The 26,935-nt window shown below is 42.0% G+C and overlaps 2 protein-coding genes and 1 long non-coding RNA gene across 10 annotated transcripts; all 3 read right to left on the reverse strand.

The window, feature by feature from the left end:
* Nucleotides 1–736: 736 nt before the first annotated feature.
* LOC115383163 (zinc finger protein 883) lies at nucleotides 737–25,534 on the reverse strand. Of its 8 annotated transcripts, none has more exons than XM_030085252.1 (6): nucleotides 25,435–25,534; nucleotides 24,460–24,939; nucleotides 24,190–24,244; nucleotides 17,527–17,673; nucleotides 17,111–17,344; nucleotides 16,355–17,031 (listed from the first exon to the last, which is right to left on the reverse strand). In XM_030085252.1, the coding sequence occupies exons 2-6, from the start codon at nucleotides 24,913–24,915 to the stop codon at nucleotides 16,772–16,774; spliced, it is 1,152 nt and encodes a 383-aa protein (XP_029941112.1). In that variant the 5' UTR covers nucleotides 24,916–24,939; nucleotides 25,435–25,534; the 3' UTR covers nucleotides 16,355–16,771. The 8 variants fall into 8 exon arrangements, with proteins under 8 accessions (XP_029941105.1, XP_029941106.1, XP_029941104.1 ...); XM_030085251.1 differs by having other exon boundaries at nucleotides 24,190–24,247; XM_030085248.1 differs by lacking the exons at nucleotides 16,355–17,031; nucleotides 17,111–17,344; nucleotides 17,527–17,673 and adding exons at nucleotides 19,095–19,862; nucleotides 19,962–20,115; nucleotides 20,944–23,147 and having other exon boundaries at nucleotides 24,190–24,247.
* LOC115383164 (uncharacterized) lies at nucleotides 1,045–2,719 on the reverse strand. The gene is made up of 3 exons (XM_030085253.1): nucleotides 2,469–2,719; nucleotides 1,976–2,217; nucleotides 1,045–1,765 (listed from the first exon to the last, which is right to left on the reverse strand). The coding sequence occupies exons 1-3, from the start codon at nucleotides 2,704–2,706 to the stop codon at nucleotides 1,433–1,435; spliced, it is 813 nt and encodes a 270-aa protein (XP_029941113.1). The 5' UTR covers nucleotides 2,707–2,719; the 3' UTR covers nucleotides 1,045–1,432.
* Nucleotides 10,560–12,003, reverse strand: LOC115383165 (uncharacterized). The gene is made up of 3 exons (XR_003930644.1): nucleotides 11,924–12,003; nucleotides 11,133–11,534; nucleotides 10,560–10,912 (listed from the first exon to the last, which is right to left on the reverse strand). It is a non-coding gene; the product is annotated as an uncharacterized LOC115383165 (long non-coding RNA).
* Nucleotides 25,535–26,935: the final 1,401 nt, after the last annotated feature.

Raw genomic sequence — 26,935 nt, forward strand, 5'->3', positions numbered from 1 at the left:
AGGCTCGACTGCATAAGGACAAAAACAAGGTCACATCTCAGATTTATTTGCTGATTATGAAAGATCCAGACCCTGAGGTCCACAGGAAGAGGTTTACTGAGTGTTCTAAGTCAGAAGCAGTTTTTGAGCTCCTCCAGTCTTCACCTGTGGAGCAAACTTATTTACAGTAATCCCTCCTCCAAGCAGGAGACCCCAGTGAGAACCGAAGTGGCTGCGAATTTCACTAAGGCTTCCAACAATAATCCTCCAGTCATTTTACCTGTTTTATAGCATGAGTCAGATGTCAAACTTTCACCAAAAAAAGCTGTCTGTCAAATATGTGTCCTCAGTTTCAGGTGACTTTGTCAGATTTTTTTTTCTTTGAACCTCACTGAATCAGACAGCAGCCTGGTCGGTATATCTGAGGACATCTCCATCTTCCTGGCTGAGCTGAACGCAACATTTGACGTTGACGTCTCCATCGAGCCTGTAAAGAAGGTCAGTAGTGAGTTCTCATTGCACTCAGGTGTACTGCAACCAGGAGAAACCAAAACCATGCAGGACAAGCGTCCCTGCACGACCAGCGTTAAAGCAGCCCAGCCAGAGACAAAAGTATTTCATTCAGTCTAATTTAAATCTCTAAAATGTTTTCACTCACAAAACACAAATGACAAAATTGACAGAGAAATACACACAAATAAAACCATTACTCACTGAATTTACAACCAAACTTCTTTTTATTTGATGCAAGATGCTTTTGTATACAAAAATCTTTGGATTACAGATTAAAACCGTCATTTCAGGCTTAGAAACATTCTCCTCTCAGGAATCCTTTAAGAAGCTGAAATTATTTCTATTATTAGTATGAATTAAATGAAAGATTAAGCTTTTTTTGTCATATTGTGCTTGTGAAAAATATACAACACTGGATTGCCTGTTATCCATTCCATTTTTGTGCATATTCCTTCAAGAATTAATGATGGATGTTAATCCTGGATTACATGAGATATTTAACCATTTATCAAGCAAATTACCAGATTTCATAACTTCTGAACTCAAATTATTGCCAGATTTTGGCTTCTCACCTGAATTAACAATGAATGTTGATGCTGATTATATGAGACGTTCAACAATTTATCTCTGAATCACAGCTGACACAGTGTTACCAAGGTGAAACTCCTGGTCATCTGGTTTTGAGTAACTCTGGCCACTTTTCTCATTAGTCACAATTTCAAGAAATGTCCCATCCTCCTGTTTTGTGTCCTCACAGGTGTAGATTTCCTCCTCTCGCGGTTCCCCGTCCTCCTCTTTACCCTGCAAAACTTCAAATTCCACATCTTCAACTTTAATCTGTGGTTGGAGTTCCTCCTTTTCCTATTCTTTAATCTGCGGAAGTTCTAGTTCCTCCACTTCCTCTGTAATCCGTCAGAGTTCTGGTTCCTCATGTTCCTCTTTAATTTGTAGGTATCCAACCAAGTCCCTCGTGTTCTACTTTGATCTCTGGAAGCTCTAGTTCCTCTGGTTCCTCTTTAATCTGTCGGAGTTCCGGTTCCTCGTGTTCCTCTTTAATCTGTCGGAGTTCTGGTTCCTCGTATTCCTCTTTAATCTGAGAGGAGTCTGGTTCCTCGTGTTCCTCTTTAATCTGTCCGAGTTCTGGTTCCTCGTATTCCTCTTTAATCTGAGAGGAGTCTGGTTCCTCCTGGTCCAGACTGGAGTTCCCTTTCTGGTTTCCACAGTTGCTCCTCAGAGAAAACATCCCTTTCAATACAAACACGTTGTTGGAGGCCTGACAGTGACAAAGGGGAAAGAGAGGAAAGTTTGTTATGGGATAATAATAAAAAAACATATTTTTGGCAGAGAGCAATTCTAAAGTCTTCTTTGCTACAATTTAACTTATTTCAAGTGAACATTTCTACTGTTTTTATCCTCATTAAGATAAGAATAACATATCCGCTCTGTGTGTGTCTGCTTGTAGTGGGAGTAGATCTCGACTCACACACTGCTGAATCTCTACAATGCAGTTCTGCTGTGGATCCCCATCGACAGCAGGCATCTGCGATGTGTTCCGAGCTGCTCCATCCTCAGGCTCAACAGCTTGAATGGTGGCTGGTGTTGCACCGTTCCGTATCATCCTCCGATAATATCTGTCATAATTTGCTGTTTTCACGTCCGTGTGTCCGAGATGCAACGAGGGAGCCCAGTCTGGATGAGTTTCATTCATTTCATATGCAGGTCTCCCTGAAACACACACACGCCCATTATTACCTTTAAATTGAGGTCAGCTGGAATGTACTCTCAAAGTCAGTCTCCTACGAGTGAGGACAATTATGATATAAACTCAAAAGTAATCGATAAGTAAGTGGAGGAAAGAGAGAGAGAGAGATTGCTTTGCCCTGAGCTAGCTTGGCTAACGCTAGCAACCAAACTAAATGCTACAACAGCATAACACTACTAACGCTGCAACACGGTAGTAATACAACAGAACTTACCAGTCAGAAAATGCCGTGAACACACCATCATGTGTCGGGTGATGGCGTAGAAAGTGATGTTTGGTCGTTTCACGGCTGCTACCCAGGCTATTCGGCGTCTCTTTGTTAGCTCGCGTATCAGAGGTCCCTGCTTTTGCTTCCATGTTGGAAATGAGAAAAATCTCACCCCTTCGTTTTTTTTACCGTGGCGATCGTGGGAACGACTGCAGCACGTAGTTACACAGCACGATTGCACCATGTTACTAATTTGTAAAAAGTCGCCACACAAAAAAAACAAAAGAAGAAAACGAGCGCAGCATCTCGCACGTAACTGGAGTGAACAAACGCTTCGACAGCCCGAAAAGCCCACAGTGCATTGCGGTTTTTCAACCCCATGCGTCATGTACGTAGACGCCGGATTCACGCTGCTGTGGATTGGAGCCGACGTGCCTGCGTGGCGGCCATCTTGCCGTGGTGGACCTCGCTTCCAAAGCACACTGAGGAAATCTCAGCACCTGATCCGTACCCGGAACACGCCGACGTGCCTGCGTGGCGGCCATCTTGCCGTGGTGGACCGTGCTTCCACAGAACATTGGTGCGTTTCACCACAGAAGTGTTCATAAATCGATCCGTTTTCAATCTATTCTAGTTTATTATAAACATCAGACATGGAGGACACACAGACATAAACAAAATGAAATGAACTCATAAACTGTTCAGCCTGTTTGAGGTTTTTTATTGAGAGAATTGGTTTGTACCTGATTGTTATTGATATTATTGTATGATTGTGATCATCATCATTATTATTTTGCATTGTTATATCTATTATTATCACAATTATAATTAATATTATATTTACATTTTAATCATCACAATTATGACCATTATTGCCATTATTGTCTTTTAATCATCACAGTATTACTGTTTCCATATTAATTATATTACATTTTATTTTGATTCATACTGAGTTCAAACATAACAAATACCATAAACAGTAAAGCCTCAGATGCAACATCTGTCTCATTAAAACCATCTGCATATCTACAAACTACTATAAACTACTAGAACAATAAAATACTGGTTTATCAATGACGTTTTGTTCTGCCATGGTGTCCAGCATCACTTTCTCTCTTCCAGATTTAGTCTGATCTTCCTCCAGTCTTCTTCTCAGCATCTTCTTTTGATCAGGTTTAGCATCCACTGAAGTCAGCTACCTTTGGGGAAAATAAAAGCTGCAATTTTTACAATTTTAACCCCCCCCCCCCCCCCCCCCCAAAAAAAAAAAAAAAAAGAAAAAAAACCTAAAACAGAGTAAAACAATATCTTAAAGCTCAAAATGTATCAGAATGAATAATGTGATGATTTCATGTCAGCTTTAAGATGGATAATTTTCATGGTTTGTTACAAACATGATCAGCAGGACTAAGGAATTTGTGTATTTAATGTATTTTAGCCTAAAAGTCAGTTATTTCTCCAGTAAGTCTGCTGTAAGTAGCAGTAACATGTTAATGTGAAGTGAGCTGTATTTTATGTGAAAAAACTGGAGGCTGAGGGAAGGAATTCAATCTGCCCTGTCTGGGTTTTCTTTCACTATTTACAAGCAGCTCTCTCCATATTCTTCATTTTCACGTTGCCAATGAAAAGTGATTTTACAGTATCTGGTTTAATTAGAACATCCATAAAAGAGGCAAAAAATCCGGCATCTTTTCCAGTTATATTATGGTGGATTTTGTTTTTAAAACATTCAAGCATCCTGTGTCATAGCCACACGTGACGCCTTTAACAAATCAAACCGTTTGGAAATCGGCGTAAAATTCAGTGAATAATTCTACTTTAAGATGAAAGAAAGCCTCCGTAGATGCACATGCACTGCTGTGGCTCCAGTCCACCTCGGTAAGATGGCGGCGCTTTAGGCACGCCTCTCCACCCTCAACGTGGTGTTTACTTACACGATGTCTATGGATTCATCCACTTTAAGGCTTGACTGCGTAAGGACAATAACAAGATCACGACATCTCAGATTTGAAGCTGTCTGTCAAATCTGTGTCCTCAGTTTCAGGTGACTTTGTCAGATTTTTTTTTTTTTTATGAACCTCATTGAATCAGACAGCAGCCTGGTCTGCTTATCTGAGGACATCTTCACCTTCCTGGCTGAGCTGAACGCAACATTTGACGTTGATGTCTCCATCGAGCCTGTAAAGAAGGTCAGTAATGAGTTCTCATTGCACTCAGGTGTGCTGCAACCAGGAGAGACCGAAACCATGCAGGACAAGCGTCCCTGCACGACCAGAGTTAAAGCAGCCCAGCCAGAGACAAAAGTATTTCATTCAGTCTAATTTAAATCTCTAAAATGTTTTCACTCACAAAACACAAATGACAAAATTGACAGAGAAATTCACACAAAACTATTACTCACTGAATTTACAACCAACCTTTTTATTTGATGATACAAGATGTTTTGCATACAAAAATCTTTGGATTACCGATTAAAACCGTCATTTCAGGCTTAGAAACATTCTCCCCTCAGGAATCCTTTTAGAAGCTGAATTTATTTTTATTATTAGTATGAATTAAATGAAAGATTAAGTTTTTTTGTCATATTGTGCTTGTGAAAAATATACAACACTGGATTGTCTGTTATTCATTCAATTTTTGTGCATATTCCTTAAAGAATGAATGATGGATGTTAATCCTGGATTACATGAGACATTTAACCATTTATCAAGCAAATTACCAGATTTCGTAACTTCTGAACTCACAAATTACTGCCAGATTTTGGCTTCTCACCTGTGTGAATCCTCTTGTGCTTCGTCAACATGCTACCGGTCGCGAATCGTTTCTCACACGTTTCACATGAATAAGGCTTTTCACCTGTGTGCGTCCTCATATGGACCGCCACAGAATTACGGCGGGTGAAACTTTTCCCGCACAGGTCACAACGATGCGGCTTCTCACCTGTGTGGGTCTTGTTGTGCTTCGTCATACTGCTGTTGTCCTTAAATCGTTTCCCGCACGTCTCACAGGAATAAGGCTTCTCGCCTGTGTGTGTCCTCATGTGGACATTCAGCGAACCGCGGTGAATGAAGCTTTTGCCACACGTTTTACAATGAAATTTCTCAGCCGTGTGAGTCCTCATGTGGATTTTCACGGAGCCGCGTCGAGTGAAACTTTTGCCGCAGAGTTTACAAGGATAACGCTTCTCAGTTTTGTGAGCCTTCCTGTGGACACTCAGTTGGCTGCTGTTACTGAAACGTTTCTCACATATCTTGCAGGAATGCGATTTATCTGCGTGTGTCCTCATGTGGACTTTCAAATGACGGCTCTGAAAGAAACGCTTCCCGCATGTTTTACAAGAAAAAGGCCTCTCACCTGTGTGACTCCTCATGTGGACAGTCAACTGACATTTGCCTGCAAAACTTTTCTTGCATGATTGACAAGAAAAAGGCTTCTCGCCTGTGTGACTCCTCATGTGGAGCGTTAAATGATCACTACGACAGAAACTTTTTTCACAGAGTTGACAAGGATATGGCCTCTCACCTGTGTGAAGTCTCCTGTGCTTCCTCAAATTACTTTTGCCTTTGAATCGTTTCCCACATGATTCACAAGAAAAAGGCTTCTCACCCGAGTGAATTCTCTTGTGTTCTGTTAAATTACGACTGTGGCTGAAATGTTTGTGACATAGGTCACAAACATGACTCCCCTCATTTACCTGAACTCCATTGTTCAATGGGAGGTCTGCATTTCTTTGTGATCCTGAGTCTTCACAGATTCTCTGATATTTGTGACTCACAGCTGACACAGTGTTACCAAGGTGAAACTCCTGGTCATCTGGTTTTGAGTAACTCTGGCCACTTTTCTCATCAGTCACAATTTCAAGAAATGTTCCATCCTCCTGTTTTGTGTCCTCACAAGTGTAGATTTCCTCCTCTCCCGGTTCCCCGTCCTCCTCTTTACCCTGCAAAACTTCAAATTCCACATCTTCTACTTTAATCTGTGGTTGTAGTTCCTCCGTTTCCTCCTCTCTAATCTGCGGAAGTTCTAGTTCCTCCACTTCCTCTTTAATTTGTAGGTATCCAAGTCCCTCGTGTTCTACTTTGATCTCTGGAAGTTCTAGTTCCTCTGGGTCCTCTTTAATCTGTGGGAGTTCTGGTTCCTCGTATTCCTCTTTAATCTGAGAGGAATCTGGTTCCTCCTGGTCCAGACTGGAGTTCCCTTCCTGTTTTCCACAGTTCCTCCTCAGAGAAAACATCCCTTTCAATACAAACACGTTGCTGGAGGCCTGACAGCGACAAAGGGGAAAGAGAGGAAAGTTTGTTATGAGACAGTAATAAGAAATATATATAGAATTTTTGGCAGAAACTAATTCTCCAGTCTTCTCTGTTGCAATTTAACTTATTTCTCTCCTGACACCTCTCAGATATTTAACTGTGTGTGTCTGCTTGTAGTGGGAGTAGACCTCGACTCACACACTGCTGAATCTCTACAATGCAGTTTTGCTGTGGATCCCCATCGACAGCAGGCATCTGCGATGTGTTCCGAGCTGCTCCATCCTCAGGCTCAACAGCTTGAATGGTGGCTGGTGTTGCACCGTCCCGTACCATCCTCCGATAATATCTGTCATAATTTGCTGTTTTCACGTCCGTGTGTCCGAGATGCAACGAGGGAGCCCAGTCTGGATGAGTTTCATTCATTTCATATGCAGGTCTCCCTGAAAAACACACACACACACACACACACACGCTCAGTCTTGTATTTCTATCCTTGTGGGGACCGTCCATTGACTCCCATTCATGTCTAGCCCCTAACCCTGACCCTTACCCTAACCCTAACCCACACCACAACAAAGCCTAACCCTAAAGAAATGTTTTTGCACTTTTACTTTTTTCAGTAACAACAACATGGTCAAGAAAACACTGTTTCTCCTACTTAGAACCGGAAAAAGGTCCCCACAAGGCACGTTGTTCCACGTTTTGCTATCCTTGTGGGGACATTTGGCCCCGACAAGGATAGAAATACAAGAACACACACACACACACAGAGGAAAAGCTTGCTGTTTAACCTTCCCTTTCTGCTTTCAGATAGCTTAGCTCATGCTAACAGCCTACTATGTGACAAAAAACAAACAAAACAAAAAAAATCACAGACTTCGGCTCATATTTGGATTAAAGGCGAGCATAAATCTGAATTTACCAGTCTGAAAGTGTCGTGAACACACCAAGTAGTATCGACCGACGGTCTTAAAAGTGATGTCAGAGCGTCGGACTGCAGCAACCCAGGCCATTCTGCGAGTCCTGGTGAGTTCAGACACCCGGGCTCCTTGGCCTCGCTTCCACGCTGGAAACTCAAAGAACCGCAGCCCAGCGTTTTTCTTCCCAGCGCGGTCGTGTGACCGGCTGCGGCATTGAACGACACAGCACGTTCGAACCATGTTTTCAGGGTGCAAGAGGCGAAGACAGAAATGGAATGTGGCCAGATGTAAACAACCTGACAGTAGTCCTCCAGTCCCATAATGCACTGCGGTGTGACGTCAGCCTTCCTGACACTTCCTGTTTACATATATGATCCATGGATATGTATGTATATGAAGCCCGTCTCACCCGCGCTACCGGATGTCCGTCGCTGGTCCGCACTTGCCTTCGTCCACTTTAACAACAACCACTTGATCAGTTTTCTACCGATTTTCAAAACGTCTGGTTTGTTATAAACTTCAGAGATGCAGTTATGGCACTGCATACCTATGAATAATTATAACAAAACTGTTTCATTCACAAGCACAAGTATTTGTAAAATCATGATGTAGGCTACAAAAAAAATCAGGTACAGAATCAGATAGATTTTATATATATTGATAATATATGAACATTATTAAGAAAATAATGTGAATTATTACATGCTTAGTCAACTAATTGAAATCATTTTATTTTATTCATAATATTTATATTTTTACTTTATAATGCAGTGTCTTTAACATCTTGGACTTAAAAGTAACATTTATTACATCTGAAGCCCTGAGTAACTTAATATATAACTTATTTACCCGACATGAGATTTAACGATGCAAATGCACAAAGCATGGAGTTAGAGTGAACTTCAAATAAATGCAAACTAAATCTGTCACTATTTCAGTAAAACAAGAGTATTTGCTTTGTGAACATCATTCACTCTACCGTCAGTATCACAGTTCAGCTGCCTGTAGCAAGATTGCCACCAGTGATACAGTTCAAGACTCCACTATAAAGCATCTACCCTTTATATGCATATCTATAATGTGATCACTCTGATTGGCTTCAGCTAGTATCGTGAGAAATAAAAATCTAAAACGAGATAAATTGAGAATGCTATTTCTGTGACCCTCATACTGTCACATCAAGAGAGATTTCAGCTGATGTCTCATAACTCACCTTCAGATCAAGAGAAGCTGATTAGCAGGACAGGACATTTTGATTGTGGGAGTACCTTCTGCAATAAGCCTGATTTATAGAAAAACAGTAAAATTAAATGCTTGTTCCAACTCAGAATGAGATGGTTACTGTATCTACAGACACAGAGCATACCTTTGTAGTAATACGGCCTGGCTTCAGCTGGTCACAGTACAGTTGATTTTGATATGAAACACCATTTTTTTAACTTCAAAACTTCCAACAAAATGTGTCTTCAGTTTTTGAGATTTTCAGTCTGATCTACACATTATTCCACCTAATCACCTTCTGAAAAATTTCTTTAACACTCACCCACAATGATCACTTCACACACAATTTTCATAACAATTGGAGGGAAAAGTCATGTTGCTTGCAGAAATGTGACCACATCAGCAAAAAGACTTAAAAGTTGGTCTCAACAAGGTCAAAGAGGATGTCCCCAATTCTGCACATCGCTTGTATGATGACATATTTGGCAGCACAAGAATTAACATTTAGAGGCTGTCACCTCACCCCACATACCCAACATAATGAGTCTCAACAGGCTCCTAGATTCTGAAGGTCTCATGCAGCGTTTGTATTAAGGCAACTATGTTTCATTTTTTAACAGCATCTTTAATGTAGCCGGCAACGTCAGACAGGACATCACATATATTGCTCATGACTGTACGCAGTTGCTGGAGTTCGTCTCGGACTTCATTGATTGCAGTGATTGTGTCCCTCTGCGTTTGCAGGACAGCGTCGGTCAAGACCCGGCCGCTTCCGGGTGCGACATGCACTCGGGGGGCACTGGTGCTGGGCGAGCTAGTGCTGGACACGCTGATGCTGGGCGCACTGGTGTGGGACACACCAGTGGAAGACACGCCAGTACTGGACACACTGATGCTCGGCGCGCTGGTTTTGGACACTCCGGTGATGGATGTGCCAGTGCTGGACGCGCCACTACTGGACACACTGGTGGAGAGCGTGCTGGTGTTGGGCACGCTGTTGCCAGGCGTGCTGGTTCTGGGTTCGCTGGTGCTGGGGAGGGCCTGGCCCGCAACCACGGTACCAGAACACGATGGGCCGGGAAGCTCGACGTCGCCCACTGTTTCCAGGACTAAAGTGACTGAGGACAAAACACATAAGCTCACTGAGTCTTTTCACAAGTCCCTGTTGAAATATTTATACACGTAATAAACAAAACTGTACTTTACCGGTCTCCGCTGTGGTGTCAGCCAATTCTGTCTCTCCTTCCCTCTCCGACGCCATGTCACACATGTTGGCTGTCTCAACGATGGAGGCGATTCTGGTGTCCAGCGGCGTAGGCTCGGGTATGATCTGGCCCCGAGCTGTGGCAGGCGCGTCTTGATGGTGCCATGACAATCTCTTCTTGGCCTCCACCTTCATATCGCACCACTTCTTCTTCACCTCTGCCACAGAGCGCTCGGTGGCGCTCACGCTATTTACAGCAGAGACAACGCGCTGCCACTCACTCGTTTTTCTTTTGTTAGTGACGCCAGTACTGACACGACCAAATAATATAATTTTCCTGGCGTCCACCTCCCCAACAAGCACCTCAATTTCGCTCTCCGTGAAATTCCTTTTCCTTTTCGTCCCTGCCATGATTGAGCGCAAAATGCCATTGATCAGCAGGCTTATTCATCAGCGAAAATAAGCATGAGGTACACTGCATTGATCATTCATGGTAGAATGTGGGCAAGGGTATGAGGTGATTACACCTGCACAACCTTCCACATGAACTGGAATTCATAAAGAAAAAACAGAATCTTGTGCTGGTGTGCTACTGAACTGAATATTTGAAGCACATCTGTTTAATTTTTTTCTAGATTTTACCAGGTTCTAGAGTGCACTGATTTTATAATGAATGTAATTATATCTGACGAAATCTATCGTGGCTATCATTCTGAAATTAAAGATCTTCAGCTGAAATCACAAAAGGATAGATTTAGTTTTTGAGACAGCATGATGTTCCACATAATTATACTTACTTTTGCCTTCCAGTGGCCAATCCTGCGCAGTCCTATTATCAGCCAATTCTTGCGTCTGATGACAAATGTAAAATAAAAGCAAATTATTTACTCACAATATATTTGTGTATTAAAAAAATATTTCAAGTCAAACAGGACACTGTCTAAAATGTTTATGACACAGTCACAACACAACTTCCTATTTTCTATTCATGATTCAGAGCCAGCACAGAGGTATTACGGTGAAACTCTTCTTCTAGTTTTGGGTTACTCTGGCTATGCTTGTCGTCACTCACCGTTTGAAGAGGAGCATCAGTCTCCTGCCTCAGTGCGAGCACCGTACTGTTCTCATTGGCTAAGATATCCGCTTCCTCTTTGACCTGTGTATTTTCTGAATCCTCTTCAATTTGTGAATTTTCTGAATCCCCTTCTTCCTTTTTAACATCTTGAAAGTCCAGTTCCCCTTCTTCCTCCTTAACTTGTGGAATTTCTAGTTCCTTATCATCCTCAAGCTGTTTGAGTTCTGAATCCTCAAATTCTATTTCAAACTGAGGAGTAAGTTCTTGATCCTCAAATTCTATTTCAAACTGAGGAGGATCTGTTTCCTCCTGGTCCAGATTGGAGTTCCTTGTCCGTCTCCTCGTGCTGCTCCTCAGAGGCAAGGTCCTCTTCACTACATACATGTTTTAGTTGGAGGACTGGGGGTGACAAAGGGGAAAAAGGAAACTTTGTAATGTGATTATTAAAATAGAGAGAGGGGGAAGTAATCACATATAAGCATAACCTTCGATCAAATACACAAGCATACAAATTGAACAGTGGAGAGGTAGGTATCACACACACATTATCATTAGTAGAAAAACCCGAGACTACAGCCTGTTGTTACATTTGAATCTCAGAAATAGCGAAAAAAAATGCCACAAGTTAAAACCCACCACGATGCTCTGATGCAATGCTAGCTGGCTGCTGGTCTCACACACATGAACATCAATTCAACTCAAACAAGCAATAAAATCACAGTCTGCGAACATAACAAGCTCAAACATCACGGAAGACAAGTCCGCTGTGTGTACAAGTCAATGCAAACCTCAAAAGGCGATGAAATGATGAGATAAGACAGTGAACGATTTCTCTCCTATCGTTCATAACCTCGAATGAAGATCCCGCCGACTGCTAAAGTGGAGCCCAAACCAATCGATGCCCGATTATGAGATGGAGCCTTTCAAATGGATGACAGAGTCATTCAACAAATACAAAACGAGTACGCCTCAGTATATGTATACACCATGAATACAACTTCATTCAAACTCAAGTTCACAGCCTCATCAAAAAGTTGTTCTCTTTTTGCGAGAGGCTCAGCCGGTTTCAACATGGACTAAAGACTTGAACTGGTGGTCAAAGAGAGCCACCTAGTGGTGAAAATTAAACGCTACACGTTCACCATCTGGTGATGACTGAAAACCTCTGCAATTGTTCGTATTTCCAAGCAGGTTTAAAGCTTTCACGTTGAATTTGGGCTCCCCTTTGACTGCAATATTTTGTTGATTCAGAAAATGATACATGTTGAGTAGACGTGGATAACTTCCTATGAACTTCAATTTCCATGTTGACTTCTCAAAATATTTCTATTTTTGAATTATGCCCATGCTATAATTATGTTTAAACAGAGCATTAAGTCAGAATTTTAGGAATATTCATGTTTTTGGTAATACATATTGATGTAAAACACCAAAGATTTTCAATCAGCATGTCAACATGTGTTAAAAACACAGCAACTTGAATATATTCAAGTGAATTGAAATATTTCAAACCTTTTCAGTTAGAATTTTTATGGAACTGTACACTGAAAAACCATTTCTTACTCTAACTTGATCATTCTGTATCTTAATTCTATTTTATTGTGTATGTGCAAACTGTCTTGTAATTTCTACATGCTAATTATTTTAGGTCAAATTAAGTAAATGTAATGTTTACTGATACCTTAACATTAAATATTCACAAAATTAAAGCTGATTTCTGAATTTCTCATCTTTATTAAATATCAGAGACACAAACAGTTCAAATAGTGCCATTAGTAATCTTGCCTTGTGCTGCTAAATGCAAAACAAGTGTCCATCAGATGGAGTGGTTGGGGTAAAGCATCTGGTTTTAGAAAGGGTAGAAAAAGGACAGAAGAGGGTGAATGAGGAAGATCAGTGAAAGATCATATTGGTGTGATGGAAACAGATTTGTAAAACACATGAAACAAAAACTAACAAATCCAAATATTAACATGTTCCATCAGATAGAGAATAAAATTCCTGGTCCCCATCATTCCCAGAACTGATTTTTTTTTTTTTTCATTTATTCATTTCATTTATTTTGTTCATTTCAGGCAATTGCTGTACAATAATGCACAGGGTAAAGGAAAGGAAACAAATGAACAAAAACAATAAACAATGTAACAAATAACTGAATAACAGAAGATTTCATTATGCCTGAAACGGAGTGGGAAGAAGAAAACTTATTTAATCCCACCCCCAATTATCCTTAACATAATATAGTCAGAAAAAAAAAAAAAAATTCTCACTTCCGTAGTTGTATATACACATGGAAACTAATAACTCATTGATTTGGATCTACATAACGAAAAATTTGAAACAAGGTGGCGTTACCATTGGTAACTGATAGCATATACAGACTTGTGTACAAGTATACCAACAGTGGAAATGAACAGTATACCCGGATTATTAAAGAAACAACAAAACACACTCAGTAATGTTAATGTGAATTCAAGACCTATATTCTATATACTGCAACCAAACTGTACGTTTATATTGGAGTTTGAATCTATGAACATTTTGGCATTGCTTATGTTGAGTGTCCAGGTTGTTCCACATCTTAACCCCACATACCGATACACAAAAACGTTTACGGGTAGATTTTGTTTTTGGTATTTTGAAATTTCCATACCCTCTTAAATTATGAACTGTCTCTTTTAATTTGAAAAACTTCTGTATATTATTTGGCAATGTTTTATTAAATGCTTTATACAGAATAATTAGTGTGTTATATTTCACAAGATCATTGAATTTTAATAACTTAGACAGAATAAAAAGATTGTGAGTATGTTCTAAAAAACTAACCTTGTGTATGATCCGCACAGCTCGTTTCTGCATTATGACTAGGGGATTTATTGTGCACTGAAATTCAAATGCAGGATCCCCCTACTTGATGTTCAATCTCAAACACAGGGCAATGTTTTGCAAAAACATATCATTGCCTGACGGGCTGAAATGAACTCCGTCATCCAAGAAAATGCTGGGAAATTTAATATGTATGTGATTATGGCGTATCATGGCTCCATGAATCACATGAACAAAGGTCGCCATGACACTGTTGATGAAGCGTCTGGCTTTTTCCATCTTCGGCGAGGGTGCAGACGCCCAGTGGAGGCGCGAGGTGATCGCGGAGAAGATGATCTTCATCCGAGGGAACTGCCGGTGGAGATCCTGCAAGTCCGCTTTCATCATGACCACGAGCATCACACTTGCTATGATCCCGAGATCGTTCCCGCCGCAGTGGATCACCAGGATGTCTGGCACTGGTCTATCTTGAAGGCACTGATAGACGAAGGGGACGAAGTCTGTCCAGCCCATGCTGCTCCAGCCGAACCACCGGACCTGGGCTTTCAGATCCAGGTTGGTGCCGATTGTTTCCCTCGCTCGGTTTTCTCCACGGCAAACGCAGCTATCCCCAATGATGTAGATCCTGGGTGCTGTTGAACATAAATTAAGGACACGAAACACTGACATTACATTAAGCATTAAGGAGTTGATGTATTACACACACTGAGAGTGCTCGGTTGTTAAAGAAGGTCAGACAGAAAGATCAGTGAAGCTTTTTACCCAGAATTTTTATTCATACTTCATACTTCAAAACTAAACCGTTAAATACCGGTGCAGAAAATCTATAACTGAAACAATGTAGACTTAAAGCAGTTATTCACGGTGCACAAAAGTAACAATGAAAACAGCGTCCATGTCCTTGCTGAGGCGTGTGGTCAGACTGGGGTCTCGTTCCCGGCGAGGAGGTTATGGATGATAGAACAAAGGGAAGAGGACAGACAGAGTGAGGCGTGGCTGCTCAGAGAACTGTCCAAAATGATGGCTGTCCCGGTGCAGCCAGGTCAGGCTGGGGTGTTCGTATGGGCCTGAACCATGAAGGGTAAGGAGATGCGTGTGCCTGGCAGCGTTGGGCGGCTGAGAGAGCCACAGTCTGCTGCATCATCATCCCGAAAAGCTTCTTCTGGTGCCGGTGCTGGCCCCTCTGCATCTGCAGCAACACGGAGCCCTCTGGGCGGGACGCAGAGTCTTAGTGAGGGAGTCCAACATGATGTTTTTGGCATTTCTGTATTTCAGTCTGAGGCTTTTCTTCTTTTTGGCACTGCAGCCAGTTACGGCTGTAGCTGTGCTTTTCCATCGTCTTCGCGATCGCTTCATAAACGGCCCGGTTGTGATATGAGTCGAACAGCTTGCGCTGGGCGCCATCCTCTGCCCAGGCCGCTAAAAGGCAGCGTGTCTCTTTAGGGTTCCAGACACGGAGGTCTGTGCTCTTCTCCATGGTTCTTTGGGAAGTTGGAAAGACTGGCACACTCTCTTAAACAAAAACATGGTGCACACTGTGTTCACATCATCATGTATTTTCCTGCTACACCACTGTCCCAGAGCGCATTCGGGACAAATGACTGTTTACAAAGCGTGTGGTCAGACAGTGAACAATTATCTGAGACATGGTGCACATAACACTGTTTCCACCAGAAGCGGTGAACGCAAATTCATTCGCGCTGCGCTAGACGCTCGAGTTTTCTCACTGGTACAAATACGCAAAAAAACTGCGAGGGTTGGTGCCAGGATCTCCCGCCAGGATACCAACTACCGGCGCTCCATTCTCGCTGCGGAGCACCTTTCCATCTGTCTCCGGTGAGTTTCCCTTTAGCAGTTTTTAAAATGAGCTTGATCCAACCGGTACTTGACTGACAGGATGCTCTGCCCAGAAATGCTGCTTCACAATAACTACGGTGTAACCCAGTGATTCAAACAAACATAAATATCTAACTGTACTTGTCTGTGTGTAGGAATGTCACAACTTTAATTGTGATAATGTGAGCGTCCATTCTTGTGCAACACTGAATAGGGCAAATATTAAAATATTATTTTTTCTTCATTGCAGATACCTGGCAACTGGTGACTCATACCGGACCATCGCCTATAGCTTCCGTGTTGGTGTCACCAGTGTGCCTCCGATCATGCCGGATGTGGTCTCTTCTATGGAAGGACAAGCGATGGTGGCATCCTGGCCAACTCTGCCTTTGGTCAGGCCCTCCGCTCTGGCTCCCTCCAGCTGCCTGCTGACCATCTGCTGCCTGGAGCTGACCACAGGGGACCCCAGCCGCACGCTTTTTTGGGTGACAAGGCTTTTCCGCTCCGTTTATCATTTAAAAAAAAAAAAAAAAAAAAAAAAAAAGTTCTGCAGCTTCGGCACCTCATCTCTAAAACTAAAAATCCAATCATGATGAAAAATCCTTTTATATTACATAATTTTAACACGCACCGCAGAGGTGTAAGATAAATTAACTATAATATAGAGGGCCTGCAATAATTTTTTTTTACACATATGTATCTTTCGTCTGATAATTGTCTGAAGAGATATGAAAAAAGACAGCAAAGGTAATGCAATTTTAAGAAATGTATTAGAATCTCAAATGTAAATATGTACATAACATAACTGAATAATATAGATAATATAGACAACATCATGAAAAAAATTCTAAATATTGCTATAAATAAAAGTACAAAATTACAATGAGAAAATGGAAGAACCTCAGGGACAGGTCCTTGAGGTCAGTATTCCTCGACAGCCTTCCTGTTCCCTGCAGAGATTGGCTCCCCACGAGCTAATAAGCTCCTCGGCTGGCGTCATAAATAATTTTATGTATTTGAAATTTCACGCGTGCCTTCACTTGGGGATCCAATCTCTCCAGGGAAGGGGCTAGACTGTCGAGGAATAACTGATCCTCGCTGCACGGAGGTGCTGGTGTGGGAGGATGAGCTGTCAGGTCCCGCAGGGCCCGCATTGTCTGCAGGAGCAGGTCCTGGATCTCCCAGTGCCGTGAGTCCTCATCCTCCCGCATCCTCTTCTCTGCTCTCTCCCTTCCTGTATGTCAAAGAAACACAATGCATAAAATTAACACAACAGGCATCCTCCAACACAATCTGTGTATTCTTAAACAAACCTCTGTGTGACGGGCCTGCTGTCTCTTCCTCCTCATCCGACTCCATACTCTGGGAGGTCCAATCCTCCATCCCGCTGGTGTCACGGGGAGCAATAAAGGGGTCAAGGAAAGAAAGGACCCCCAGGTGCTTCCACCTCTTTCCTGTCCGTGCTGCTGCCCCACACCTGGGAATCTTTTTCCTCTCTCTGGCGTACGTGTCCCTGAGGCTCTTCCACTTTGTTCTACACCTTTCGACTGCAAAACAAGAACACACATGAAACAAATAAGATTAAACAGCTGCCTTAATTAATCGCTGAACAAACGAGACGGGTCATGCCAGTAAAGCCAGCCATGCTGGAGCGGTAACTTCAACTGTGCAACAGACAATCAGTGTAAAATACAATACAATGCAACACAAGCAAGACAAAAACACTTACTTGACATCCCAATATTTTGGCTGATGTTCATCCAGGCCTGCTCCTTCTTCTTCCTGTCCTTGTACAAAGGACAGTTGACATCATAGAGCTCTGGGTGAGCGGTCACGGCGACAATCAGCTTCTCCTTCATCTTCGGGGTCTCTGAAACTGTGCACCAACAGGTGTTTTTCGTGGTCGGAGCCCTACGTGAGCACATGCGTGACGACCTCCACGCTGATAGGCTGTCCTGGCGCAAATTCACTTGAAAAGTTCAACTATATCAGCTCAAGTGGAGAGTGAATTTTCACTGCAAACGCTCGCCGCTCAAGACTGAGCGACAATCGCGTAATTACATTGACTTTGTATGTAATGTCATCGTGTGAAAAATTTGCGCCGTGGAAACACGGCGTAAGGCACGTCTCGGCAGACCAATTCGACTTATGACATAACTATATCTGAAAATGTTGAAATTGTTGACCTCACTCTGAACTTAAAGCTGCGATACTCGATTTTTTTCTTGTTTTAGAGTAAATTTGGCTTTACTGTCATAGAGTGTGATGTAATAGTAGATATTTAGTTCAAAAAGTTTCATCGGTGAGCTCTCTCAGCATTTTATCCTGGCGAAACCCGGAAGACGAAGTCGCTTTGTCTTAGCACGGCCCGGGTCCTGATCCGCCAATGAAATTTCGAGGTGAGGAGGGGCGGGATGAGCACAGGCCAAGCCAGCCCCCAGCTTCCTCTACACAGAGTGTAAATGCATGCTCGAGGCCGCATTGACTAACGCCAGGAACGCACTGGACGCGGAAGCGCCACACGCGCCGCGAACATCTCCATGCAGGCGCTTGGCTGTTCGTATTGGAGGCGTATCCGCTGCCTGCGCTCTCCGCGCTGGTCACACATCGACTGTACTCGGATGGATCCGTCTGCTCTCGCTTTTCACATTTAAAGAGCATTTTAAACATGGGTAAGTCAATATTTAGAATCGGTTTTATAACGTCATAACATAATGACCCTTTTTTAAGTCTGTACATGTATTGCGCGTGTGTTTTTAATGATTCTATAGGGGTTATAAACACCGAATGAATTGGAGAGATTGTTTACACCACTGTTTTTATGTAACCTTAGCTCTAGGCTATTGGCTCTGTCATAAATAAGTGTATAAACGGACTAATCTGTCTGATTTTGTAGGCTACAATTATGTAAAAATAAGTAAAAATGTGGTATTTTCTCCTCATGTTCCCTAGTGCGTGCTGTTGTGGAGAGAAGGAGAGTTCTGGCTCTCTACTTGTTGCTGCACAGGCTCCGACGACAAAGAAGGAGATTGTGGGTTCATCCTATAAATCTAAAAAGAAAGCAGCATGGTGTTTTCCATCATCATGACAGTGCCCGCCATCTCCAGTATTTAAGGATGAACGCTGCAAAGATGGAAGAACTGCTGTCCATTATTGGAGCTGATATTACAAGAATGACCACAAACTTCCGAGAGGCCATCAATCCGCAACAGCGTCTTGTTGCTACACTGAGGTAATTAACATCATAATTATTATTTTTAATATATTATTACCCCAGTGATCCACACGTACAAAACAAAATAACACAGAGCAGATGGTTTTGTAATATTTATTTTAAATGTTTGATTTCACAAACATTAAAACAAAAATAATATAAATACAGCAAATATAAATATATTATGGCAAAACTAACCTAAAGCTAAGTAAACCAAAAATATTTCTTTCACACGGCAAACCTTAAACTAAACAATTACAGGCACTAAACAGCATCAGTCACAGATTTCTGTATGAGGGAGGAGCTGTGGGGTCTTCCAGCTGCTGCAGATAAGATGGCCTCCTCACACCTCCATGTTGTGACTGGGCTTGTTCTTCTGTCGGGGGATGGTGGTGCTGGGGCAGGGGGTTGGGGGGTTGCTGGGGCAGGGGGTAGGCAGGGAAGAGTGATTGAGTGCTCAGGCAGGCTTTGTTTGAGCTGGCCCCCTTGAGGTTGGTGTCTATCCCTGAAAAGGTGGCTCAGTTTGTTGGGTTCTCTGCTGCTGCCAGGTGCCTGAAGTTGGTCGGGGTTGTAAAGACTTTGCCTCTTCCTCCAAACTTTGTATCAGGTGGAGCAGTTCAATTTGAAATTGATTTTGAAGGGCAAGTGGCAAAGCATTTACCCTTGGGATGAAACTATGTAAGTAGTAACACATGGCCTCCTCACGGGTGGGGACACGGAGGGGAGGGCTCACTTTTTCTGCTGTCACTATTTCAAAGAGCTGCTGCTCCACTGACACAGCGAATGAAGAGGATTCCCGGCCCTGCCGCCTCTTTCTTCCCTGCCCCTCTGGCTGGAGAGTACTGCTTGTGCTAAAAAAAAAAAAATTAATAATTTTTTTTTTGTTAGTCAATTGATTTCACAGAATTAAATGTGACTCGACAGACTATATATGTACTAAAAATACCAACCTTCTGGGCTGCAAGTATGGATCTATGAAGGAGAGGCGATGTGGTGATCTCCACTCTTTCTGGCTGCCACCAGCAGATCCGCTCGGAGTTTCTTTGCTCTTGTGCGTCACATAAGCATCCCTTGACTGTTTCCACCTCTTCTTACATTCATCAGCTGTGACACAGAAACAAACTTAGTTACACACAATTAAATTTTAAAAAAGCATTGTACAGCCTATTCATGTTATTAAAACCTATTATTTAGGAGTTTCTATAACTTTTTTTTTCCATATTTCCTCAGATTCCTCCTGCATTCGGCATCCTAGCAGCAAGGTGGCAGGTGTTCTACACTAGAATCAACTGAAAGCCTGAAACTGTTGACGTTGTGTTGCCTGCATCCTACACAAAGTCCTCTGCAACCCTTTAGATAACCAGAGGTGGTTGAGGGATGCAGAGGAAAGAAGGGAACACCTTGCTGATGGGCGGAAACCATGGAAGAAGAGAGGCCTATGAAGTTCGGGAGAAATTCAGTGCCTTTTTTAACTCTGCAGAGGGAAGTGTCCCCTGGCAGAACCGCATGGTGTAACATCAAAACATGCTATGGACACTTTTTGTATATATTTGTTTGATTTGATTTTTTTTTGTGTGTGTGCACATTATTGTAATTTCTTGTTTCGCAATTTTTCTGTAAAAAAAATTGCATTCTAAATTCTTTGTCGTTCATTTTTCATACCCATTATCACTGAACAATATTTTTATGACATGGAAATAAATTAACTAGAAATTGCTGGAATTAAACTTTTATTACACAATCAAAACCACACACCAATATTGAGTAACTGCGAAAACCTGAAAGTTGAACTTATATTGTAAAAAAGGGGTAGAATTACTCACTATTTTGCAATTTTTTTGGACAAATCTACAGCCATAAAATCAAAAATAAATCGAGGCGGCCTTAATTTAATTACAGTAACAGTAGCCTTTATAAACTGCTGAACGGTACCGGCGAGCTTAACAAGGCTGATGAGCTGCGGCGACGCCCCGGTGAACTGCGACCCAACAGCTCTATGAAACAGAATCAACACAAATTATTGCGTTTCAGAGTTTGGATCAGTTCTGGCTTCAGATTCACAGCAGGCTAACAGCTCGGTGCTTTATGAATGAAACTTACCAGGATACGGAGTCGTGCAGGAGCCGCTTCACAGGAGGTCTGCGCCGCTCCGCCGAGTTTCTCCTGAACTTCTGCTGCAGACCACAGCACCAGGAGGCCCCGGGTCTCCTCATCAGACCACCGCTTATTCTTAAAACCAATTTCTTGGCTAAATTAAAATAAATTAAATGCTGCTCCGCCGTAGCTTTCTGATAAAAAATGTTTTGCCGGAGGAGATGTGACCCCAGGGCCTGACGTAGTTGATCCGTCGGCCTGATCTGGCCTACCTCCAAAGCGGTGCCTCAAAAGCCAAGTTTTTTGGAGCCAGAGCCAGGGCCGCGGTTGGCGCGAACACAAAAAAAAAAAAAACCGTTCAAAAGTTGGGGCTAGCTCCGATTTGGCCCAGGAACCAGTTTGGTCAAAAGGGGTAATTAAGGACAGTTCACACCCCGGTGCCCAGCTGTTTGACCTGTTGCTCCAGGTGAATTAAAACTAAAACAAACAGACTGAAAAAGAGCTCCTTCCCGAGAGCCATCACCACCCTGAAGTCGGATTTACAACGACCTGGTCACTCATGCTATGATATTTATGCCTGCCACTGAGGCTGCTGTTACTTTTTTTTTAATGTATTATTTATGCTCTTTTTTAATGTATTATATTTGCACTGAAGGAGAAGCTCTCCAAATTTCGTTGTAATTTTTGTATAATGACAATAAATGCTACTCTGATTCTGAGCACGCGCGTACGCTCTGTGTAGAGGAAGCTGGGGGCTGGCTTTGCCTGTGCTAAGCCCGCCCCTCCTCACCTCGAAATTTCATTGGCGGATCAGGACCCGGACCGTGCTAAGACAAGGCGACTTCCGGGTTTCGCCAGGATAAAATGCTTATTTATACGAGGGGGGACCCAAAAGAAACAGGACAGTGGTTATAACTTCTTATTTTTTTATTTTCACATTTAATCAAAACTGTCACCTTCAAAGTACTCTCCTTCGGCTTGAATACAGCGCTGCAGCCGGGATTTCCATTGCTCAAAACAGTCGGCATACTCGCGCGTAAAGATCCTTTTCAGAGCTTGCTTCGATTTTTTTTGCACCTCTTCCACGTCATCAAATCTCCGGCCCTTCAGTGCCTTTTTCATTCTTGGGAATAGAAAGAAGTCGCACGGGGCTAAATCGGGGGAATAGAGCGGATGGGGCAGCAGGGCCATGCCGTTTTTCATCAGGAACTGTTTTACGCGCAGAGCCCTGTGCGCTGGCGCGTTGTCATGATGGAGCCACCAGTCCCCGCTCTCCCACAGCGCCGGCCGCTTCAGCCTGACCGCCTCCTGGAGCCGCCGCAGCACTTCCAGGTAAAAGTCCTGGTTGACGGTTTGCCCCGGCGGCACAAACTCGCTGTGGACCATCCCTTTGATGTCGAAAAAGCAGATCAGCATGGTCTTGATCGCTGATCTGACCTGACGCGCTTTCTTCGGCCGTGGTGGTCCCTGATGGCGCCGTTGGGTGGACTGCTGCTTGGTCTCCGGATCATAACCATAGCACCATATCTCGTCTCCGGTGATGATCTTCTCAAACAGCCCTCCATCATCCTCCAGCTGCCTTTTCAGCTCCTGGCACATGTCCACGCGAGCCTGTTTCTGCTCCGTGGTTAAGAAGCGCGGGACCATTTTGGCAGCGACCCGCCTCAAGCCCAAATCCTCACGAAGGATCCTCTGGCAGGAGCTCCAGGAGATCCCCGTCAAATGCTCGATCTCGTCGATGGTCCTGCGTCGATCGGCCATGACCACAGCTTCGATTTTGCGGACATTTTCCTCTGTGCGGGAGGTGGAGGGTCGGCCGGAGCGGGGCGAGTCTTCGATGGACATCTGACCACTCTTAAAGCGCCCATACCACTCGAAGACCTGTGATCTCCCCAGAGCCTCATCTTTGTACGCGGTCTGGATCATGGTGAGTGTTTCTGTTGCCGTTTTTCCCAGTAAAAAACAACATCTGATGCTAGTGCGCTGGTCTCGCTTATCAATGGGTTCCGCCATTTTGGGATTTTTCGAAGAAGGGAGCAGGACTGCAATAACAAACACTGTGTGTGAGCTGCCTGTGTGTCTTTGGGAGGTGAAATTTTTCAGTTATGCTTAAGGCTATGCTATAGTAACATAACGGCCAAAAGTCTGAAATCATTCTTGGCTTTTTTTTTTATAACATTATTTTTATAATATTATTTTACCTTTAATTGTGAACAGTAATGGATGTTTTAAGATTCACTAGGATTTAATTTAAGTGAAAACAATTGACATTTATTTTAAATAGATTTTCTGTTTGCTAAAACCTTATTTTAAGTTGATTGTGGATTGTGCCTTTTTGTAAGACTCTGCATTTAAGTAATGTTAATAAATGCTTACAATAACACAAAGTAGTCATGATTTTAAAATTTCTGTCAACTTTTAACTTTTTTTTTACATAAACACGGTGGGCTGTCCAACCACCAGACTTAGCAAGTTTTCTGGGGAAACCCTGAAACAGACTGAAAAACAGCTTCTTCCCGAGAGCCATCACCACCCTGAACTCGGACTTACAACGACCTGGTCACTAGTGCTGTGATATTTATGCCTGGCACTGAGGCTGCTGTTACTTTTTTTTTTAATTTATTATTTGTGCTCTTTTTTAATTTATTATATTTGCACTGAAGGAGAAGCTCTCCAAATTTCGTTGTACTTTTGTATAATGACAATAAATGCTACTCTGATTCTGAGCACGTGCGTACACTCTGTGTAGAGGAAGCTGGGAGCTGGCTTTGCCTGTGCTAAGCCCGTCCCTCCTCACCTCGAAATTTCATTGACGGATCAGGACCCGGACCGTGCTAAGACAAGGCGACTTTGTCTTTCAGGTTTCACCAGGATAAAATGCTTATTTATAAGGCTGAGAGAGTTCACCAATGAAACGTTTTGAACTAAATGACTACTATTACATCACACTCTATGACAGTAAAGCCAAATTTACTCTAAAACAAGAAAACAAATCGAGTACTGCAGCTTTAAAGCTCCACAAATTAAATCACAAGAAGACAGACTAAGTTTTCAAATGCTATTATGTTGAACATTTCGACTTACTTGCGGCTTCCAGTTCATCAAGGTGCACAGCATCATAGTCAGATATTTCTTGTCTCTGCTGAGAAATAATAAACAAATTAAAATCTTTCATTCAAAAACATTTTTGCATGTTATAAATAATTCAAGACAAACACAACCCAGTTTACTCAGTAGTACCAGAGTGGAGGCATTACTCGTCAGCAACAGGCACATTCCAAATTTCATGAGAAATTTTCTAGATATTCTTTTGCCCCTGACATGTTTCCCACATGTTCACAAGAATACACTCACCATTTGAAGAAAGTCATCAGTCTCCTGCTTCAGTGCGAGTGGCCTTCTGTCCTCACAGGCGAAGATGTCCTCTTCATCTTTGATTTGAGGACGTCCTGGATCGTTCGCTTCAGTTTTCACAAGAGGAAATCTTCGTTCCCCCTCTTCTTCAACTTGTGGAATTTCTAGTCCCTCCTCCTCCTGTTTAACTTGTGGAATTAGTAGTTCCTCCTCTTCCTCCTTGACTTGTAGAAAGTCTACTTCCTCGTCTTCCTCTTTAACTTGTGGCATTTCTGTTTCCTCCTCATCAACTTCAACGTCCCTGGTTTCTGGATCCTCATGTTCCACTTTAATCTGTAGAGTTTCTGAATCCTCAACTTCTATTTTAATCTGAGGATAATCTAGTTCCTCCTGATCCATGCTGTAGCTTCTTTTCTGGCTTCTACAGCTGCTCCTCTCAGACAACGTCCTCTTCATTCTGAACACGTTGCTGCTGTAGGCCTGAGGGAGACAAAGGGGAAAGAGGGAAGTTTGTAACGTAACTATAAAAACAAAACACCCATCAAGTGTTGTCATCCAGCTCAAAGAGAGGGATGAAATAATCACAACCGAGATCCGAATGCGGTTTCCTCTTTTCATTTACCGACAGGAATTATTCCCAAAACCTTCTGCTTTAATCGTAGCACTAATAACATTTCCTGTGATCGTATATGCAAGCATACAAATCAAACAGCGAAGAGGTTGATATCACACAACTTATTTGAAACAAAAAAACGCGACAATATACTTAAATTAACCACGAACCTCTGAAAGTGTAATAAAATGTCTCAAAAGGTAACGCTAACCACGACGATGTTATGCTAGCTGGCTGCAAGTCCCAGACATAAAGCATCAATTCATACGCCGCGCGAGCATTAAAATAACAGTTTCTTAGCGTATAAAACAAGCTCACAAAACACAAAAGATATGTTCACTTCAGTGAAAGTCACCACATACCTGAAAAAGTCATGAAACAACCACACACGCGGGTCAACAATGTCTGCCCTCCTGTTTAGAAGCAAAGCCAACTCCCGCGAAACCCGAGTGGACAGTGGAGCCCAAAGCAATCGATGCCAGATCAAAAGATTAAGGCCAAGAATAGATCACAGAATCATTCAACAAATACAAAGTAATTACATGAAGTCATCAACAGAATGAAACTGATTTCATTATTATTATTATTATTATTATTATTATTATTATTATTATTATTATTATTATTATTATTATTATAACCTGTTCCAATGTATCTACGCATACATAATACATTTTCTTAAATTTAAAGTCAGGCACTAATGCCTTATTTGCACCGCGAATTGCTCACCCACAGACCTCATATAAGTAGATGCCTCATTCACGCTGCTGTGGATTGGAGCCGATGTGTCTGGTGGGTCTCGCTTCCACAGCACATTGAGGAAAATGTTTCGCCATCAATGTGATCATCGATCAGTTTTCAACTTCTATTCCAGTTTATTGTAAACATCAGAAATGGAGGACACACAGACATAAACAGAACAAAATGAACTCATAAACTGTTCGGGTTGATTGAGGTTTTTATTGAGAGAAATGGTTTAAGGATTTATGTTGTACTTAATTGTTATCGATATAATGATTCTATGATTCTGACCATCATCATTATTATATTGGATTGCATTGTTATATCTATTATTATCACCATTATTTTAACTAAATTATATTTTAATTTTATAATCACAATTACGATTTTTATTGCTAATATTATCTTCATCACAGTATAGCGATTTCCATATTAATTATTGTATTACCGGTATATTTTATTTTGATTCGTACTGAATTTCAACATGTTTGAATACCATGAACAGGAAAACCTCGGACACAATATCCGTCTCATTAAAACCATCTGCATATCTACAAACTACTGTAACTATAAAATACACGTTTATTGATGACGTTTTGTTGTGTCATGGCGTCCAGCATCAGTGTTTCTCATCCAGATTCAGTCTGATCGTCTTCCAATTTTCTTCAGCATCATCTTCTTTTGGTCAGGTTTAACATCCACTAAGTCAGCCACAATATATATTATATATTATACACATAATATATTTCAGCCAAAATAGGGTCACCAGTAAGCAGCTGTCAGCACCAGCAGCATGTTGAATAATGTGAAGTGAGCTGTAATTTCTGTATTTTAGCGAATGTCCATTATGCCCACGATGAAATGTCAATCGGGATTACTTTGAGTTTCCAGAAGAATGAAGGTACTTTTTGCACACTTAGCAAAAAATAAAATAAAATAAAATAAAATAAAATAAAATAAAATAAAATAAAATAAAATAAAAGTCATATTTCCATGCAGGCTTGTGGTTTCCATGTTGAATTTGGGCTCACTTTTTCCTGCAATATTTAGGTTGATTTCCAAAATGACACATGATGCATAAGTCTGTGTGATTTCTGCACTTTTTTCAAGAGACCTTCTAAT

This window comes from Salarias fasciatus, assembly GCF_902148845.1.
Source record: "Salarias fasciatus chromosome 7 unlocalized genomic scaffold, fSalaFa1.1 super_scaffold_4, whole genome shotgun sequence".
Classification (NCBI taxonomy): Eukaryota; Metazoa; Chordata; class Actinopteri; order Blenniiformes; family Blenniidae; genus Salarias; species Salarias fasciatus.